The sequence below is a fragment of the Rhea pennata genome, chromosome 20 (assembly GCF_028389875.1).
Source record: "Rhea pennata isolate bPtePen1 chromosome 20, bPtePen1.pri, whole genome shotgun sequence".
NCBI lineage: Eukaryota > Metazoa > Chordata > Aves > Rheiformes > Rheidae > Rhea > Rhea pennata.
The window spans coordinates 12221588-12242579 of NC_084682.1; the positions used below are offsets into that span (position 1 = coordinate 12221588).

General features: G+C 43.2%; 1 protein-coding gene across 6 annotated transcripts in view; it reads left to right on the forward strand.

Annotated features, from left to right (window-relative positions):
* TSPOAP1 (TSPO associated protein 1) overlaps positions 1 to 20992 on the forward strand; it is a 56041-nt gene that overhangs the window by 12631 nt on the left and 22418 nt on the right. For all 6 annotated transcript variants that reach the window (XM_062592349.1, XM_062592350.1, XM_062592348.1 and 3 more), the window contains 9 exons: positions 6267 to 6450; positions 6773 to 6993; positions 9942 to 10051; positions 10787 to 10896; positions 11957 to 12772; positions 13311 to 13462; positions 16323 to 16913; positions 19460 to 19780; positions 20104 to 20283. In XM_062592349.1, the coding sequence (XP_062448333.1) occupies positions 6267 to 6450; positions 6773 to 6993; positions 9942 to 10051; positions 10787 to 10896; positions 11957 to 12772; positions 13311 to 13462; positions 16323 to 16913; positions 19460 to 19780; positions 20104 to 20283 (2685 nt within the window). The remainder of the gene's footprint in view (positions 1 to 6266; positions 6451 to 6772; positions 6994 to 9941; positions 10052 to 10786; positions 10897 to 11956; positions 12773 to 13310; positions 13463 to 16322; positions 16914 to 19459; positions 19781 to 20103; positions 20284 to 20992) is intronic.

The following is a 20992-nucleotide window of genomic DNA, read 5'->3' on the forward strand; positions in this document are numbered from 1 at the left end:
TGTGCCCAATATCTCTTTCAAGGATGCATATAAGTAACTAACCTCTGATCTGCCTGCTGCCTTTTTCAGGATTGTCTGCAAGGAGGAAGAATACTTGTGTCTGTGTGATTTGATATTTCTTTTGTGTATATGTGATTTATGCTGTTTATTAATAAAGAAAAGAGAAACATGGCCTTTGCCTCAGCATAACAAGTAATGAGGTCTGAGGCAGGTCTTTTACGTTAGTCTGGGACCAGCTGTATGAGTTCTCTGACATCTATAAAGAATTGGCTTTGTCATGGCAGCAGAATACTTAATGGTGCAGGCTGGGAGATACGATGAGCGCTATCTCTTGATTAGCACTGTCTCAGTCTATGTCAAGATGGCATTCAAGAAGACCTTGACTGTGAATTCCTGGAGCTGTAGAGGCAAAGCACTAAGCCTTGGAACTTGATGTGATAGGAGGAAGCCAGTGCTACGAGTGGGGTTAGATGTGATAGCACAGGAGACACCTTCTGCTCTCTTGGTCCACTGAAGTCTTCTGAGTGCAAGAACACCTTAGGCTAAGCAGGGTGCCTCATTGTATACCTGAATGACAGTGAGGTCTCACGTTAATGAGGCTGAAGCCCTGTGTGTAACAGTGACATACTGTCATGAAAGGCAGACTGAATTGTCTCTGTCCACACTGTTCAAGAGCTCTGTGGTTGTTAGGAGCCTAAGAGACTCTGCAACATCATTAGAGCAAGATCGTAAGTGTCCCTGATTGAGGAAATTGCTCCAACATCCACTCCTTTGAGTGGACCTGATCTGTATCTAGGCTGTGAGATCCCCAGGGTGCCAGGCTCCTACTAGGTGAGATTGAAAGTATTGTAGGTTGGGAAAATATCGTGGGGAAGTGACATTATGTATTGCCTGTTCCCAAGTTTTTTCCTGGGCAGCTGGTTTTGGCTGCAAAGACAAGAGCTGGGCCGATACAGATGTTTTTCGTATGTCAGATGACATTTAGGTGACTTCTTAATAACATTTAAGGGGAGAAAGGTTTTTGATACTTGGCAAATGTTTTTTGAGTTCATTGCACGATTGGAGCAGCCTCTTTGGTTTCAACTAGACAGCTACTTGTGTAGAGGAAGAAGGGGAGAGTCATTATAAGCTTGAAAGGCTGGTTGTGCTGTTCGATGAGGACCTCATCAGTCAGATATTCTTGTTTCCAAGTAGCTGAGACAGAGGTGCTTTTTATGAGTCAGTGACACCAAGAGGGCAGAAGAAAGAGAAGTTGTCATTAAAAATTAATTTAATGTGGAGTAGCAGTCATTTAAATGACTTAATTATAATTGTAGTCATTCCAGGACATCAATGTAGGATAGACTTAGGAATTTTGGGGTGCCTACTCTCTATATTTTCATTTTAAATGTGATTGGATTACTTTTTGATGTCATCTCAAGGATGGATGTGTGTGATGCATTTCCCTGTTGGAAGAATTCAGCCACATGATTGTTTTAAGTGTAGTTTCCATTCCTTAGAAATATTCAAAACCTGACTAGGCAAGGCTCTGAGCAATCCTGCTCTAGCTTACTCTGCTTTGAGCAGGGGGGTTTGGGCTAGGCAGTCTCCAGAGATGCCTTCCAACATCTACTATTCTTTGATCCTGTGATAAGGATGTCAGGGGGTGAGTAGAGGTATGGGTTAGTTTCTCTGTGAAGAAATGCTGTATATAGACTGACTGATGCAGCTTAGAAAGAAGACCTTGAGAGGTATGGACATTGGGATGAAAGAATTTAGTAGTGATTCCAAAGTAAATGAGGACATAAGAGTCTCAATTGCCTTTTATGCTTCATAGATGAAAAAGGCAACAGCCTAATTTCAAGGATCCAGTTTAGAATTTTGTTGGGAAAAATGACAACTAGACCTTAGCTTAGCTTTGCTTGTCTTTTCTGACCTGGGAGCAGGGTGCATAACTGAGCAGGCTGTTAGGTACTAGAAATTCTATCAAAACTGGCTTTTGAGCTGTGTCTTGCTTCCCAGCGCTCCTTGATCTCCGACTTGGGGAAAGGTCTGATGGAAGGAGTCAGTTCTGTGGTATTTAAGAGTAGTTGCAGTACTCTGGGAAAAGAAGATTTGAAATTTAGCTTATTAAACTTACTGCTAAAAGCTTATTGAAATTTGGAGGCTCTTGAAAGGTGCATGCTTGTACCTGCATTTATTTTATGGGGTTTGGCTTTAGTTTAGCAGGCGGATGCTTGACTTGGGGTGGTAGTCTCAGTATGAAACAGGCAGACGCTGTAACTCACTGAGAAAACAATCTCACTCAAACTGAGGGGTGTGTTACTTTTGGCAGGTGGCTGATTTTTTCACTAATGTGACTGCTGATGTGATTTTATTATCTCTTTTTGCTCTTTTCCTTGCTGACAGAGTACTTTGGATTGCATGCAGGTACCGATATAATACTATCAAGTAGGATGTATTTCTCCTCTGCCCTAACTTTGACAGTTGCTTCATGTATCTATTTTAACTGTACTCTGTAGAAGATTGCAAGAGTGTCATGTCCAAATAATACATGTAATGAAACGAGCTACTGCTCCAAGGTTGATGGAGCAGCTGCTTTTCTGTTAAAAAGCTTTGCTTTCTCAATTAATTCAAATTTGGAGCTTTTATTGGGCTTTTCCAGATTTTCAGTTTTGTCATCCTTCTGATGTTACATGCATTAGAAGGTCTTTTGGGAAATACTTGCAGTCTAAGATTGAAGTGTTTATTTCAAATGAAACTGTGATAAAGACAGGTCCTGCTGGCTTTGTAATTGGCTGGAAGGCAGGAAACAGAGATATGGAGAAACAGAACAACCGTTTTCACAGAACCAGTACTAACTAATGAAATAATAAAGATGTTATACTCTGAGATCTGTGCTAGTCAAGATATTCACAAAAGATTTGGAATGAGTTTTTGTATCAAAGTTATGGGATTTGTACCTGATGGAAAACTGTTTTTGACAGTCAGCTTCAAATCTGACTTCAAAGAGCTGTGGAAAGATCTGGGAGATTAAATGACAGATATCACTGACTATCAGAAAGTGCAAAGGCATGCATGTGGAGGAGAAGCCACAGGCCTGATCAAAAAGGTTAATGCAGCAATCAGAACTTTCAGAAAAAGAATTGGCCATGGCCCAAGGTCATTTTTAGCATAAGACCACATCTTGTAGAAGTAGCACTCGCATCTGTGTGCAGTGCTGGATGTTTCTTCAAACCTGATAAAACTTTGGAGTTAGTCCTCCTTTGAGCAGGACGCTGGACTGCAGACCTCTAGAGTCTCCCCTTCTAAACTAAATATTTCTGTGATTCTCTGATCTCAAAAACATATAGCAAAAGATATGGAAAAAGGTAACAAGGGAGATCTGGATGGGGAACATCATCTATATGAGGAGAAACATATTAGAGCAGCCAAGAAAGGAAGTGTCGGGGAAAACAGGAATGTGCTGATTGTGGTTGGATCTAGCTTAGTGGGAAAATAAGAGCAAGTTACTGAATTGATGGCTAAATTTGCACCACCGTGCTCTGCTCCCTGCGCTTGCAGCCTGTTCTAGTAATCTTGCTACTCAGTTGCAGTTGGTGTCTGGCTCCTCTTTGTCTTCCTTATGGGTTACCCATAGACACAAAAGTCTCCCTTCTCTCCTGTGTCTAGAGTTTGGTTCTTGCCTTCCCTGCGGTTCCTGACCATGTCCTCAGGTTCCCCTTCCTTGTCCATCTACTTCTGAGCACTGTCCTATAAACTCACTGCTTGCCTAGTTGTGTCTGAATGTCTGAGAACAGTCTGCTAGAACAATACATTGTCTGTGATGTGACAAAAATAATTAGAGGATGCTTGTGCATTGCTTTGAATAACACAAGATATAAAAGACACTTGACCATTTAATTAGGTATCTCAGAATTAAACTCAGGATTATCTAGGATATTGGCTTGGCCACCACTATAAATGGATTTAAACTGTGATCAACAAACTTACAGGATGGAGGTTTATGATGCCATGAAGTATAACATCCAGATGTATCTGCTGGCTCTGGTCTCTGGATCACAAGACAGGAGAACATGGTCCCTTAGTCATTCTGTGCCTGTCCCTTGTCAAAGGCTCTGACCCAAAGTGTGATCAGAGACAAGGTGCTGGTCTAGGAGAAGCCCGGTTTGATCCAATAGTTGTCCTCATTGTCTATAGTTTCTTTTCTTCATTAAGACACAATGCTTAGGAAAGAGCATTTATGTTAAAACTCTTAATTGAAATAAATATAAGTGCTCATGATTGCACAGGAATCCTAGGTAACATGGCTTCAGTGACCAGGAAATCCTAAAAAACAAAAGGCAAGTAAAAGAATATCACCTGTTGCCATTGCTTACAAAAAAGTCTCATAAGTTAAAAATGGATCTCACAGTTTATTTGAACTTTGGTACTGATAAGGCTGTCAGAGCACAAAGGCTCATGCTATGTTTTTTCTGTCTGTTAAGTCACAATGCTAAAGTGATAGATCCAGGTATCTGTCTGGAGGGTAAAGGAATGACTGCAGTTTCTCTCCATTTCTGGTGTGACCTGGGGGGTAGAAAGAGTTGACTCTGAGGAAGTGGAGAATGCAGACACTTCTGGAAGCTGTTAATGAAATTTGATGGTCTTGTTCAGTATAGAGGCTGTTTCTTCTTGCCAAACATCATATTGGTAAATTTCTTAAATAGTTGTTTTCCCTTAAAGGCAGAGTGCTCCTAGCCAGTTGGTAGGAAGCAAGTGATAAACTGACATGTTTTAAACAAGTACAGTGTGATAAAGTAAAATCACGTGCATACTCAGAAGTTGGTAGGGAGTGAGCCAGAAAGATTTTTGTGGTCCTCTCAGACAAGAAAGCTTCTTCCAGGTCAGATGTGTGTTAGAGCTGCTTAAAAAAACAGACTTTCTGTCTTACAAGGTATTTCAAGACATGATTTATTTTTGAGGTGGAGGCAGGAGTAGACGTTTCAAAAACAATTTATAGAATAGCAAATTTTGAAGAGCACAGTTCAACCATCTGTTTTGCTGTGTCTTACCTATGCAAAATGATTAGATGGGTGACTAGAAATCCTGATGTGATCTCAGCCCGAAGGGAAAAAAAAGGGGAATAAGAAGTGCTCAAATGTCACCTCCTTGCAAAGCAGAGCTGCACCTCAGCTAGATGAACTAGCACCAAATTAAATTTTCTGCATGAACTCTGTTGAAGAACTACTGATTAGATAAGAAATTCCTGTCCAGCACTAGTGGTTTATGTTTAATTATTACATGAAGTCATGAGCAGGGCCTACACAGCAAATCTCTCTCGGAACCTGAAGTGAGCTGTCATATGGTGGCAAGAGCGAGAAGAACAAAAGGAGCAGTTGTGTTATCCGGGGAATGAACTTGCCACAGCTAGGAAATAAATGGGAGTGTATAGGGATGGTAGAAAGGGTGGCCAGGACTTGGCAGCATTTTGGAAGGGGAGAAGCTAGAGATGGTAGAAAAAGAATACTAAGAAATTGAAACAAATATTTTTTTTCCCTTCTCCTAATAGGGATGAGTATTTTCTTCTCTGCAAGATGTCCCCAAAGAGATATCTACATCTTTTTGCTGAGAAGTAGCTTTCTTTTACTCACTGTGTGTGTAATTCACCCCTGTAGGACCTAGCTGCAAAGTGTGCAGGTTGCCTGCATCACACACTTGTTTCGTAGCGTGGGCCAGGGCGCTGAAGCTCTTTGCCCTTCCAGGAGCCTAGAGGAGCTGAGACCCAAAGGGAGAACAGGAAATCCTGTCCAGAAGCATTTGTGGGGAGGACAGGGTAACACTGTGGGAGCTTGCTGAAGCCTCTGCAGTGGTGGGGCAGATGGAGCATTGGGATGGCAATTCCTTTTGGAGACATGATATCAGTGCTCTACTAAATGCTCAAAGCCTTCCTGGTCTTCCTGTTTTCAAGGCTTGTTTATCTTTGACACATCTCACTGTCTTGTGCAGGGTTTGGATAGGATATTGACATTCATACCCAGCACTTCAGGAATATTTTTGATTCAGGGACTCCTAAATGAGTTTGTAGTTGACCTCCTAAGAAGTGATGAATCTGGAGTTTTCAAGAATAGTATAGGCATAGAGCTGTCAGTTCCTATTGACTGTTCCTGGACTGGGGACACTTTTAGGTCTCCGGAGTTTTGAATGTCACTCAATTTCTAAAAAGATGTAGCAAAGACAAGTGCAGTTTGAGGCTTGTTGGTGGTTTAGATATGTCCTTGTACCTCACCTTATATCTCTGCCTTCAGGCCCGGGTGAAGGATCTAGAAGATCAGTGCCGCAGTCAAACAGAGCAGTTCAGCCTCCTGTCTGAGGAACTCAAACAGTTCCGGCTTCAAACAGGAAAAATAGACCTTCTCACCTCTACACTGGTGACTTCTGAGCCTCCTCTCACTCTGTGCAGCTCTACCCCGCAGCTTCGCTGGGAGAAAGGTAATTGCTGGGTTTACTTGCAGGTGTTTTGACAAGCATATTGTTATTGGTGTAAATAGAAAGATGTAAAGAAAATGATGGAAATGTTTATTTAACTTTTGATATTGCTGTCTGACTTTCTCGACCTCTTTCATAAATACCTTTTCTTTGTTTTATAGTCATCAAAGAGAACTCAGTACTTCTGATCAAAGGGAGCCCAGGGTATCTAGTCTGTTGCACTGTTAAATGAATCACATGAACTGCTTTAAAGGCACTTTGGCACTCATTGCTGGTCTTGTATTCTCGTGTACTTAAAAGCATCAGACAGATTATTTTATTGCAGGTTCAACTGTTGTCCCTGCATTGCTGACTCACCAGGATACAAAGAAGATTCACAATGAAGAGACTGAGTTGGAAACACTACAGCAGATGCCTGATGCCACTGTTGGCTCCCCAGTTGCTGCTACTAGCTCTCAGAAACAAGCCAAGAAGGTGGAATCTCAGTCAAGCTCTTCAAAATCAGAATCCATGCAGAACAGTACAAAATCCTGCCCGACTCCAGAGGTCAGTATGGGAGACCCCTCTGAGTCTCTCCTTCCTATCCAAGAGAGAATAAATGCATTGCTGAGAGGACTGTATTTCCTGAGTATTGCATTCCTTCCTTCCTGGCTGCCTGAAGGAAACAATTTCAAAACATGAGAAAACCTGCATGAAAAATTGGAAAGGCTTTGCATGCCCGTGTCCATAATTCTAATTTGTACAAATTGCTGTGCTCCAGGAAGAAAGCAGCTGGCTATACAGCATGTTGTAAAACATACTGCTGTGACCTTGGAGAAGGTGGGGAAAAGACAGGGGGTGGTGGGGTGGTGGTGGTGAGTATTTTAGGAAAGCTCTGACTAAGGTTCCTTGTGACATCTCAGCCTCTGTTGACCATATTAATGCAATGAACTGTTATTTTCAGCATTGTGAAGGACTGCCCGGACTGTTTTAGGCCCCAAATTTTGGATGAGGTTTTAGATGCTCTTAGGTGTAGAAGTCTTAAGTAGTGTAAGAAATCATGAAAGGATGTTGAGTTAGCACTGGCAGAGGGATGAAGTTAAGAGGCTTTGGTTGTTTGTCTCAGCCACATATCACAAATGACTGTTACTTCTCCCCAGGAGGTCATACGTCTAGTATTGTGCAGTGCATTTAAGCAGGCTATCATACTCACTGCTAAATATCACTTGATGGGATAATTTAAGGGAAGACAGTGCTGTGAGTGGGAGTGGCGTGGGTGGCAGCTTTTGCTGTCTTGATCCATTGATTTCTAAGTGCTAATCTGATTGAGGCCATGCAGAGTGCCTCGTTGTAACCTTGAGGATGGTAACTAACATCTTGTGCTAGTAAGGCCAGAGCATTAATGGAGAGATACAGTCACGACAGGCAGTGCCCACCGCTGTGGGAGACCTGTGTGGTTGTTAGGAGATAAAGAGAAGCTGTCCTGTTCATTGACCAAGTGAAAGCCACACCAGGAAAGGAAAAGATACCTAACTATAAATTATCACAGAATTGATAAGATTAGAAGGGACCTATGAGGTCATCTAGTCCAACTCCCCTGCTCAGCAGGGTCACCTACAGCATGTTAGACAGGGTTGCATCCAGGCAGGCTTTGAATATCTCCAGAGAAGGAGACTCCACAGCTTCTCTGGGCAACCTGTTCCAGTGCTCTGTCACTCGCACAGTGAAGAAATTCCTCCTCACATTCAGGTGGAACCTCCTGTGGTTCAGTTTTTGCCCATTGCCTCTTGTCCTGTCACATGCGACAACTGTAAAGAGTCTGGCTCCATCCCCTTGACACCCTCACTTCACGTACTTATAGACATTGATAAGATCGCCCTTCAGTCTTCTCTTCTGCAGGCTAAACAGGCCCAGGTCTCACAGCCGTTCCTCATAGGGCAGATGCCCCAGTCCTCTGATCATCTTTGTAGCCCTACGCTGAATCTCTCTCCAGTGGCTCCATGTCTCTTTTGTACTGAGGAGCCCAGAACTGGACACAGTACTTGAGATGAGGCCTCCCCAGGGCTGAGTAGAGGGGGCAGGATCACTCCCTCAACCTGCTGGTAACACTCTTCCCAAGGCACCCCAGGATACCATTGGCCTTCCTGGCCAGGAGGGCACGTTGCTGGCTCATAGTCAACTTGTCATCCACCAGCACTCCTAGGTCCTTCTGTGCAGAGATGCTCTCCAGCAGGTCAGCCCCCAGCTTGTACTGGTGCCTAGAGTTACTAACTGCCTAAGTGCTGGCCTCTGCACTTGCCCTTGTTGAACCTCCTGAGGTTCCTCTCTGCCCAGCTCTCCAGCCTGTCCAGGTCTCTCTGAATGGCAGCACAGCCCTCAGGTGTGTCAGCCACTCCTCCCAGCTTGGTATCATCCACAAACTTGCTGAGGAGGCACTCTGTCCACTCATGCAGGTCATTGATGAAGAAGTTGAACAGGATGGGACCCAGTACTGAGCCCTGGGGGGCGCCACTAGCCACAGGCCTCCAACTAGACTCTGTGCCACTGGTGACAACCCTCTGAGCTCTGCCATTCAGCCAGTTCTCAATCCACCTCCCTGTCCACTCATTTAACCCATGCTTCCTTAGCTTATCTCAGAAGATGTTACAGGCTTGGAAAAGACTGAGGAAAATTTCTGGAAGCTGCTTCTGCCGGTAGCCATTAAGTGCATTCAGGATGCAACCTTGAGCTTAGGAAGTCCCTACGTAGCTGATTGCTAGAAACTGAGAAGCTATACCTGTAAGACAGGATTTCATGCTTGCCTTCTTTCTTGGACACTTCTAGCATTTAACAGAGCCAGCTCTTTGGGTTTTATAGGGTTTTGGTCTGAACTGGTATGGCCTTCTAATGTTCTGAAAGTAAATAAACATTTTGTTGAGGTATTTGTAGGCACTACAAGGGAACTGGAGGCAAAACCTTTAGTAAGAGTGAAATTCCTTTTGTTGAAAGACAGCTCTAAATTTTGAAGCCTGAAGTCTTTGGTGGAGCTTTTACTTACTTGGACTATTTTGTTACCAGCCTGCTGGTGTGAGACAGATATGCCTGAGGACTGTTCATATGCAGAATAACTGTGTGTTATTGCAAAGTATGTTCTGAAGGACAAATCAAAATGATTTAAACTTGTTTTTAAGGCTGTCACTTCCTGCCTGAATTAAATAAGCTTAGGTCATGGCTTTGTCTAGCTGAGGTTTGAAACCCTTCAAGGTGTAGGAACCTATCCCAAGGTTTCATCCCCCTCCTGGGGAAGGAGTTTTTTCCTAATATCCCACCTGAACACTTGAAGCTGCATCTTGGAGCTGTTGCCTGTTATTGCTACTTCTGCAACTCATCAGTAAATCTTCCAAACAGTCCTTGGTCCAGTGGGCAGACTAGCAGTGTGCACCAGCTTAGATTTGTTTACTGCCCTTGAAATCCTTTGAGAATTTCTTTATTGTGGTTTGGGCCATATCTTACGCTCCATCTCATGCTTTTTTTAGGTGGACACTGCAAGTGAAATGGAAGAACTGGATGTTGACAGCATCTCTCTCATCCCAGAGCCAGGCAGCCAAGGCCCTGCAAAACTGCAAGTCTTCTTAGCTCGATACAGGTACTGTGTCATCTCTTTTAGTCTTTGAGATTAGACAGATTATCTCACAGTTGCCTTCTTCACCCTGATCTCCAGCATTAGCCACTGTTAGGGATGGGTATTAGTGTGTCTATGTGTCTGTGTATTCCTTCATGGGAATTTTTGTGACATGTATGACCTGCACAAGCAAATCCAATGCACTTAGTTTAACAAAAACATAGCAAACTCATTAGTTACTCAGTGAGCAACATTGCCTGAAATTTTTCTTTTGAAAATGTTTTGGGATGGAAAATTGAGTTTTGAATTGACACATTTTCATGAAATATGTGTCTTCTGCAGAATAGTATGGTCTTCTTCAAGAAAATCTTATACTTAAATTCAATTTCTAAATTAAAATTTTTGGCTGAGGTCTTTCTGATTTGGAAAAAAAAAAGGCAAGAAAGGCAAGCCAATTGTTCCTATCCACTGATTTACTGTAGTCAAACTGAAATTCATATTCACAATGCAAAGAATATTGACATATCATTCATCTTTTAGACTATAGAAAAGGAGGAAAAAAAATGGGATGATTCAATGCTTGAAAGTAGTAGGTTAAATGTGATCTGTGTTCTCAGTCTGGAATTTTGGGCCTATAAGGTTTTGCCTTAGCAGTAGATGCTGTTCCAGTAGACTGTAAGCTAATCTAACATCACAGCTTGAAAGTGTTACTATAAAAGTTGCTATGCAAAGTAAATTTTCTAATTGTAACCATTTCAGCTACAATCCTTTTGATGGACCTAATGAAAATCCAGAGGCAGAGCTTCCACTAATTGCTGGAGAGTATATTTACATCTATGGAGACATGGATGAGGATGGCTTCTTTGAAGGTGTGCTTTAGTAGAATGAAATGTGACTGAACTGCTGTAGAGCATAAGCTAAGCAGCCCAAACTACAGCTTTTATCCTTTTTGGTGTCCTACAATGTGTCTCTCTTTCAGCACCTTTGAAAACATGGTCCTGCTTGATTTAATAGCCAGATGTAATTGAAACTAAGAACTGTGGACTGCAAATTTGTAATAAGGTTTCTTTGTGGAGCTGGCTTACTTAACGGGATCTAAGCTCATAGCTTGCTTGGGTGCTTTGCAAGAGCTGAGACAAATGCATGCCATGTTGCTCTGCTTGCTCTTTGACTGTTCTGGTTCGCTCTTTCTACTTTAAAGCTTCTTATTTATTTATTTATTTAATTTGTGGCTTAAAGAATAAAAAGATTATTCTTTATTAACATTTTCTGCTTTCCTTGCTTTCAGTTAATTTGCTGGAGGTAGAGTTTGAAAGGGGAAAGTATGCACAATCCTTCTGCTGCGCGTTTGATTCTGATTTGATGGTTCTTATGCATACCAAGAGTTCTGTAGTATCAGTCATCCTCACGGTTTCTTTTTAGACATCTTTATTACAGAAGCTAGCAAAACAATGGAGGGAGCTAAAAAGAAGGCCAAAGATGAATACAGCACTGGAAAGATGGAATTTCATGAGGAGAATACTACAGAAAACAAATCTGTGTGGCTGGGAGAAGAGACATACCGAGAGTCTGCATAGTTTGGGAAGGCTAGAAAAAGACATTTAAGTTAGTAAAAGAGCTGTGATCAGGAACAATGGGATAATGAAGAAGGAAAAACTATTAAGCTGATTATTCAAAACACTGTCTGATTATTTGGCTCTGGAATGTATGGAGAAGCAGTGAGTTTTCTCATTGTGGCCATTGGGATCTAACTAGGATAGTAATAGGAAATGGAGTGACCTTGGCCAGGGATAACCTCCCAGAGCTGCTTTCATTCTTGACTGCAGTGCAGTTATGACCTGGCATAGAGGAGGCCACATTGTCTTCATAGATGGTTTGGAAGGTTGAAAGGTAGTTTCAGCGGTAACAGGTTTCCTGTTTTTTGTTTAGGGGAGCTGATGGATGGCCGGCGAGGGCTGGTCCCCTCCAATTTTGTTGAGCGAGTTTCAGATGATGACCTCATGACGTTTCTGCCTTCGGAGCTGAATGATCTCACCCATAGTTCATACCAGGAGAAAAGTTTTGTCAGTGCAAGCACCAGCAGTGGAGATAAGAGTGATTACTCCATTGAAGAGAGTAGCATCAGCCCATTGACCAGTAGAGCAGAAGGAGACCAGGAGGAACCTGTTAGACATACAGCAGTGCCTTATCCAAGAAAATTGACTTTGATCAAGCAGCTTGCCAGAAGCATAGTTGTAGGCTGGGAACCACCGCTTTTACCAGCTGGCTGCCCAGAAGTACAGAGTTACAACATCTATGTGGATGAGGAGCTACGTCAAAATGTGAAGAGTGGCTTTCAGACCAAAGCAGTGATTGAAAAGCTGGATTTAAAGACAAAGGCTTACCGTGTGTCCGTGCAGAGTGTGACAGAGCAAGGGAGTTCTGATAGACTGCGATGCACTTTCTTTGTGGGGCAAGTTTTTTGTGTGGCACCAACTATGCTGAAGGTCAGGAGCATCACAGCCACATCTGCAGAGGTCACGTGGCATCCCTGCAACAGCAATTACAATCATGCAGTGTATCTCAATGGGGAGGAATGTGACATAACAAAACCTGGGGTGTACTGGTATACCTTCCGCAACCTGCAGCCCAGCACTCGATATGTTGCCAAGCTGGAGGCCCAGCCCTTGAAAACACCTTGGGAAGAGCTCCCAGAGGTGCAGGAGCAGAACTCAGCTGTGATACACTTCACTACCCCACTAGCAGGTATCAGAGCAGTCATAACCATCACCACTGTGCATGGAGTGCTTGAGGCAGTAAGCTCTGTCATTATTTTGCTCTGAGGCCTTGGGGCAAAGGGAAGCAAGGTTTATTAGGTTCCAAAGAGAGAGATACTGTACTGTTTCGTCTTAGTATTTTTCTTCTTTTATTTCAAAAAATTATTACCTTTTTGTTTTTATTTGCTCTGGGAGAAATCCCCTGTGCTGATTTGAGCAGCATGCCTCTCAGGCAGTGGAATATATAGTTTGCCATGACCTTCATTCACCCTGCTCTAAGGGTTGCTGCATCTTGGCTTCAGCTACTTTTGCAAAGTTGTCTTTTCTGTGCATTAAAACTTTCGCAGAACAAGACCACCTTGTTTGCTCTGTTTTTATCTATCATTTTCCAAGACTACCATAACTATTCCAGTGTGATTCTGCAGTGGCAAGACTGGTGCGAGAGTTTTCTCTTTGCTACTGACCAAGATTTAGTTTGGTGTTATGCTGTAGTGAAGCAAACAAAACAAAACTCTGATCTGCCACAGGTACTCCTGATGCTCCTCTGGATGTCCAAGTGGAAGCTGGCCCTTCCCCAGGTATCCTAGTTATCAGCTGGTTACCTGTCACTATTGATGCAGAAGGATCTTCAAATGGAGTTCGAGTTACTGGTTACGCTGTGTATGCGGATGGACAGAAGGTATTGTGCTGACATTGTGCAGGGCTAATGTTTGTGCATGTGGTTGCCTGGAGGCTGATGCTAGGGATAGCAGGCAGACACAGAGCTGCAGGACCTGGAAAACAGCTGGTGAGTATATGCATTAGCCAAGGCATGTGATGAATGTTAGTTACTATGGTGCTCCTGTGACCTAACCAGGACTGAGAGGTAATTTGTATGTTAGTGAGGTATAAAGAAAAAGGAAGGCAAGATCATGCTCTAAAAGGCAAGGAATTGGATTTTTACTGTGAGAGGACTTTTCTAAAAAATGCGTTGTTAGCATGGTGCATGGAAGCCAGTGCTGCAGGCTGGCAATGTAGGGGCAATCCCGACTTGTGGAGTCCAGTGTGGGAGACACATTAACTGGTGAATATAACTGTGATGGCAGAACTGTTTCATGCTGGTATCCGTAGGGGAGAAGAGTCAACTCCCATGTGGAAGTGACACTGGCTCTCCTGGAGCTTAATGAGAACCTCAAACCTGAACAGAGTATTTTAGGTCCTTCTGAGGAGAGTGAGAGAAGAGGCACAGGACTAGGTTCACCTCTCTTCCACTGACCCCTGCAGGCTGGACAAAATTCCTTCTGTGCTTCCCTTTTTGCTCTCCGTGGAATGGTGATCCTCCTCCCTGTAGCAGGAGGGCTCCAGGCTAGGTATATACCAGAAAGACTATATATCTTGGTAATAATTTGGGCTAAATTCACTGGAAATAAACAGGCAAAAAGACAGTCTGTCTTTCTGAAGCTAAAGCAATTTTACAATATCCTGCCACTAACCTTGTCTTTTACTACTCACTTGTCATTTCTTTTTGTAGAATCTCTGTAGGATTTTAAACTGAATCCAAGAGCAAGGCAGGTTTCATATCTTCTTGAGGACTCCCAACCTAGTTGCTCTGTGAAGCATTCATTGATAGTCTCTTAAGGATTTGATCTCTGTTTCCCATCCCAGTGTGACGTTGATGCTGTCTTCATAGGGAACCCATTACTATTTTATTTCCTGCCCTGGCTGCTTCCATGCTCTCCATCAGCATATTGGAGTCAGTGTCTCCATCCAGCCCTGGCAGTTGGTACATAGTTCTAGTTCTTGTGAATCTGAAATTTCAGTCTATACAGATTCTCTCTTCCTCATTGAGGTGCTTAGCTCGCAAATTTGATTCTAAATTCTTTGGCACGTAGTAGCGTTTAATTGCTGTTGGCTGAAGTTTTCTTGAGCATGAACATATGCATTTGAATATGAGTCCTTCTTCCTTCATAGCTGAGAATCTCATGAAAAAGCTCTTGAGGGATCAACTGGCTAGCTAGGAGCTCATTGTTTTCAGTTAAGAGAACATCAAGCATTTAAACTGCAGGTATTACAGAAACTCTTGTAGACATTCACATTTGAAACACTTGTGTGCTCAGCATTTCAGCTTTCAAATTTCATGTCAAATTTATTTATTTGTTTATATTTTGTCCTAGAGGGGGAAAAAAGAAGCTTAGCTAGGTGACTCAAAAGGGAAAACAAGGTAATTGTTTAGGAACAAAATCATTACTGATATTCACAGGAGGAACCTGTGGTTGGGAAAGGAAGTTTTCTGAAGGGATTTGGAGGCACTAGGAGTCTTTCCTGGCTACCTGACTGTTCTCCAGAAATGACATTCTGACTTTGAGACCAGTCTTGTCCTTGACTGTATAAGCTGGGGATAGTAAGTAGTAGTGAAAGTTGTTTTCAATTTTGTTTTTGGTCTGGATGTTACTGAGCAGTGCACTAAATCTTGCTCTCCACATAGGAAAAAGGTAGAGATAGAAGAGGCTCCATAAAACTTCAGAATTGATTTGTGATCCAGTAAGCATGCCAGGAGGAGGCAGTAACAGTACTTGGCCTGGAAAGAAATGATATCAGAGAAGAGACAGTGCTGCCCCTACGTGGGCTGTTTGTTTTGACTAATGAACACCAAAAGAAGATACCTGTCTAGATTTGTGATGTGTGAACTAGAGCAATTTCTGTGGCAGGACCCTTCACCAGAAAAAAAGGACAGTTAAGAGTGTCAGCCTACTCTCTTTCATGCTAGCCTTGTTGTGACTTGGTCCTCCAGGCAGCAATGAGCTTTGGGGACACCCTCCCAGCACAGTTTCTTTCGATTATTTCAGAGCAAGAGCAGCACAAATCTTGAATCCCCAGGGAATACCCTGCCAGTTGTCTTAGCAAGTTGCCACTTCTGTGGACGTAGGGCATGGGTAGAGAGAAGTACACTCCTTTGGGATTGTCCCCAGACTGGGGTGAGGTGTAGTTCTCCAGCCCATTCCTAAATCAGGAACGGGCAAAAGGGGAGCTGTATGAACAACCCAGCGTCCAATGCTAATAGTGATAAAGCAGCTCCAAGGATTTTCTATATTGAAACTGGCCTGCAGGCTCATGCCCGTGTGATATTGTGCCATTGGTTGTGAGAGAGGCAAGCCACAGCCATTTAAGGGAGTTCAGTGCAAAACAGAGCAATGCTGTGCTGGACATTTGCTGTTTATCCTGGAAACATCTTTCCTCTGTGCAGGTCAAAAAGAAGGAATCTACAAAGTTTTACCATGACAAGAGATGGAATAGCCTTTTAAGTGTAGGGAACAAGAAGAATTAGAAACTGGAGTAGGAGGATATTTTATAGAATATCCATATTTCTCAAGTGGTTATAGTAATAAGTTCTCTTTACTGTTCTTGCTTCCCCAATATTGTGCAGAAGGGTTGAAATCCTGCATTTCTATTTTAAAGAGCTTTGGGGGCACTTGTAAACTTTGGGTTTACGAATTGGTGCCATTTCTAGAAGCCATGAGCTATAGATAATAAATAGATCTTTCCTGGTTCTTTGCTTGCAGGCAATAGAAGTTACATCTCCAACAGCTGGGAGCATCCTGGTGGACTTGTCCCAGCTTCAGATGTTCCAAGTGTGCCGGGAGGTTTCTGTGAGAACAATGTCTCTGTATGGAGAGTCAGTGGATTCAGTTCCAGCCCAGATTTCCTCAGTCTTGCTGAGAGCCTCTCGTCATTCTTCACCTTTAGATTCTGCTGTTTCTACCAGTTTTACCTGTAGGCTGCCCTGTGGAGAATCCAGGGGTTCTCTGCCTATGCGCAACCCACCTACACACCAGACAGTTTCGTTCTTTTTTCGACAAAAAGTTCCCAGTGATGGTTCAGATGCCAAATTGACTGATCTTGCCTCTAGCTGTGATGGCTCAGCACGGTCTCTACTAGAGAAAGCCTCTTCACAGCTCCATGTCTCTCCCAGTGCTTCCTTGGTGCAGGTTTCAGGCACTTCCTCACCAGGACTGAACACTGCACAAGACAAGAAAAGCCTGACTGTCCTTCCTCAGCAAGCTGGCAGCACAGTGCTCCCAACTGAGGGCACAGAGCCTCTCTCTTCAAGGGAAGCAGAATTGAAAGACCCAGGTGAAGGAGTGGAAACACAGGTAAGTGCTTACATTGCCCACCCAGAACCATGTGTGCTAGGAAGAATTATTAGATCATTTTGCAAAATGGAATGAAATACCATCGATCCTCTCTCCGGTTGTGACATGCTGTCCCCTTGGGGCCGTCTTGAGGCCGTCCAGCAGGGAGTATGGACTGCCCTTATGTAGCTAGAGCAGGGTCAAGCAGATGAATTTCACTGCTTGATTACACATGTGCAAGCAGAGCAAGAATTCAGCAGCACTAGAAGGTGAGAAGGATGTTTCCCCTGATGACGATGTCAATGTTAGTCCAACATTGCCCAGTACTCAGACCCAGATTTGGAGAAGTCCTCTCCAGTCTAATGGACTTCTGCAAAGCAGAGTAGGCTGTCTAGAAAGATGGACACTTGTTGGGCTGCATGGTGAGCTGCATCTGGAGAAGAACTGGGAAGCTCTCATGGCACTTGGTATTTTGATGCACATAGGGTGGGTAGTTTCAGAGCTCTAGAGGACAGTTGTCACAGCATCTGAGAGATCCATAAGAAAAGAAGTAGATGATCTCTATGGGGCTCAGGCTGTGACAAGAGGGAAAGGTGCATCCCGTAGGTGTGTGATGTATTATATCAGGAAGGAAGATCTTTTTTACATTCTGACATTTGACATTAGGCAGGGTTTTGTAATTCTTGCCTAGAACCGTATTCCTTTGAGAAAGGTTTTCTGCAGTGGAGGGCAGCTCCTGCACATGAAGATAGGGTCTTAGCATTCCTTAAAGGTTCCCGTTGAACTTTTTGTCCCAACACTGTGCTTAGCTTCTTTCTGCCATCAACCTGCAAACAGTCTGGCTTGATAGCAGACTGTTGGTTTAGCTGTTATATTGAAACAAAAGCAGGTAGCCCCAAGTAAGTCACAAAGGCCCTTCTAGCTTAACAGTCTTGTCAGAAAGGGAGAAAAAAATCACTACAGACCTGTCCACGGGGTGCTAGTTTCCAATGAAAAGCAGAGTGAGGCTGTGTGTTAAACAGAAGCTCCTGTATTGACCTTGCAGTGACAGGGGGCTCAGGGGAGTGCTTCAAACCATTAAATTCACTGTGAATTTATTAATCATGGCAGTGTGAGTTTGCAAAGGCTTAGGGTTAGAGAAAAGGATGAGAAGATTTCTGGTCTGGAGCATCAGCAGCTGTGTGGGCCTAAGGCCAAAGGCCAGATGAATACACAGTAGAACTGAGAGGTTAAGTCCAAAACTATGAATATGATTCTTCATCTGCTCATTTGCTGCCCATGGCACCTCAGTTGTGATTCATTTGCCCACACTTAAATATCTAGGGTAGATGGCTATCTACAAGTGGGTCACTTTGCTTCCTTTGCAGTCAGTGGAGAAAAACAGGTACTTCTAGGGTGCAAATCACCTCCTTTGTTGAGATGTCTGTCTTCATTCTGCATCAGGAGAGGGAAATGGCAGAAGAAGTCTAAGCATCAGGCTATTCATGTGATCTAGACCTGCCTATCTTTCGCCTAAGCCCAGGGGGGATTTAGACTGCAGCGTTTAAATCTCCAAGGGCCTTATCCAGTAAATATTTTCTAGCAAATAAGGACAAAGTCATGCTCCATTGCAAAATGCAGTGGAGGTGACCACCCTTTTTTAAGAAAGGGAGTTAAAGAAAGAGGTGGTTGATGAAGTTTTATCTGCCATTCCCTCTTCAGTCCTTGGGATTTCACTCCTCCATCTCCCACAGGTTTTCCTAATATGAGACTGAGCTGACTGATCATCAAAGACAGAAGGACTGCTTGGAAATAGATCAGAATATAAAGTTTCTGTAATCCCACTAAGTGACCACACCAATAATCTGTGCAGTTGTATTCTGTCTTTATATTCTTCATTTGTTCTCATTTTTTTCACAGCACTCACCAGCTTCAGTGAGTGCTGGGGCTGTTTCTTCACCTCCAGCTCAAGCTAACTGTAAGCTGGTGCTTAGGACATTTGTTTGGGACTGGAGTGGGAACTGGTCTAGTGGTGTAGGTTGGGCTCATCTTGTTCTTGCTGCTCTAAAATTGTTGTTGCCAATATGCTTTTGTGACTTATGTGACCCCATGTGGCCACATGACCCACACTGTGTGGGTCCCACATACCATGATGCTATAGTGAAAAAGGTGTGTCACCCCTTGCAGCTAATGGCAGAGAAGAATTCATTTCCTGAGTGGCTAGCTTTCCTGGCTACAAATTGAATCAAAAAATCTTCATATCCTAAGAGATAGAGAATGCATGGTATTTCTATCAGAGAGCTGCAGGATGGAGGGGTAAAGGACTTATCCATTCACAGTGCCTCCCCCAGTTTTCATTGCCCTGTGTCAAGAAGGGGCTAGGTGTGGGATGTAGCAAAGTCTCAGCAGACTGGTGAAATTGGCTTAAGAGATGCTGGAAAGGAGACAGTTCTCGAACTTCTCAAAATGTCATTGACAGATCCTTCACTGAGGAACAGAAGTAGAAAATGCAGTGGAGGGCCTAGGAAAGGTTCTGCAGCAGAAACTGTTGTTTTCCTGATGATGAACGTTTTTGGTTTCTTTTGCAGATGGAGCTCTCTGTAACCAGAGCACCAGAGCTGGAAAGCCAATCCAACAGCAGTTTGAAGACACGTATGGAGACCTGCCTTGCATGCTCTGTGGAGGATTCACCAAAAGGACCCAATGCTGAAAGAGAGGCAAAGGAGAGGCATTTGAGTCCAGAGCCACTGCCCTCCCCCAGTCAGGCTGAAGGAGTAGAGAGCATTTCCCAAGATTCAAACACAAGTGGGAGCATCTGCCAAGAATTCCTGAGATTGTCCCCTGGCAAGGAGGTGACAAAAGAAATGTCCAGAGGAGACTCTGGAGTAGTGTCTAGAGTGAAGAAAGAGGTTTGTTTTACCTTTGAATCTCTGTCTAGGAAGGGATGTGGGTTTTATTTGACAACTTTGAGCTGCAGATAGGTTTTAAGGTCTTATGCATACTGTTCTTCTCCTTCAGGCTATGAAATGTGCCTGACAGATGTGTGTGTGTGTGCACACATGCACAGGCATGTGAGACACTGCGCTGAGTGCTCTTCTTCTTTCTTGCCACTCTTTAGCTGTATGTGTACTAGAGAAAGAAGGTGGAATGAATGCTATTTTGTTGCTGAAACAGAGAAATAGCCTAGAGGTCTGAGTCTGCATCAATAGCAATCTATTTTGCTTTTCAATAGCAAGAAGAGAAAATGTCTGAAATTGGAAGACGGCAGCTGGCCCTTTTTGCTGAGCACAACCGTAGTTCTGACCTTTCAGATATTTTGGAAGAGGAGGAAGAAGAGGACCTTTCTTCAGAAGTGCTGGAAGAGAAGAAACGGGATGCAAGGGAGCCCGGTTACAGGGAGAATGAGGAAAAGGTAATTTCTAGCAGAGCAATGCTTGTGGGGAGCACCAGTGCAACCATTCCATGTCATCAGCTTACAGGAGAACATGCCTGTCTGAGCCCAGCACTCAGTGCAGTGCTTGGCTAAGTTCCTGCCTGCTCTGCTTTACCTCCCAGTGTTGTCTTAAGCTAGTAAAAATGCAAGTTCCTGTGAAAAGGGAAGGTATTTATATGTAATAAATGTGTCCAGGGTTTAATTAGCTGGAAAAATACAAAATGTAATGTGAACTTTAGAACTCAGAGTGAAAAATCAATCCCATTGATCTAATTCTTAATATAGATACAAACAATGATCATATAGGAATCTGAAGTTCACCCATCTGTAAGATCCTATATCAACCCGCCCACCCTCTGAAAGTGAAACAAGCAAGTAACGGTCCGTGCTAAATATACATAATATTGCAAATTATTTTGCTTAGAGTTGTGCCATGGCTGTTGTACAGTTCAGATGTGGTGAATGAGGAAATACTGGTTAAGCTGAACTATGAGTGTTCATGTTCATTCATGTTAGAAGTTCAGACAGTTAAAGCTAGTATGTTATAATGTGTCTGCAACAGGAAGTTTGCTTAAAACTGTATGGCTGGAAAGTGGTATGTGATCATACAAATTATGGCATTTGGGGTGAGTGTGCATAAGGGAAAGTATTACAGTTGGATGTTTGAGAAGCTAGAAAGATCTACAGG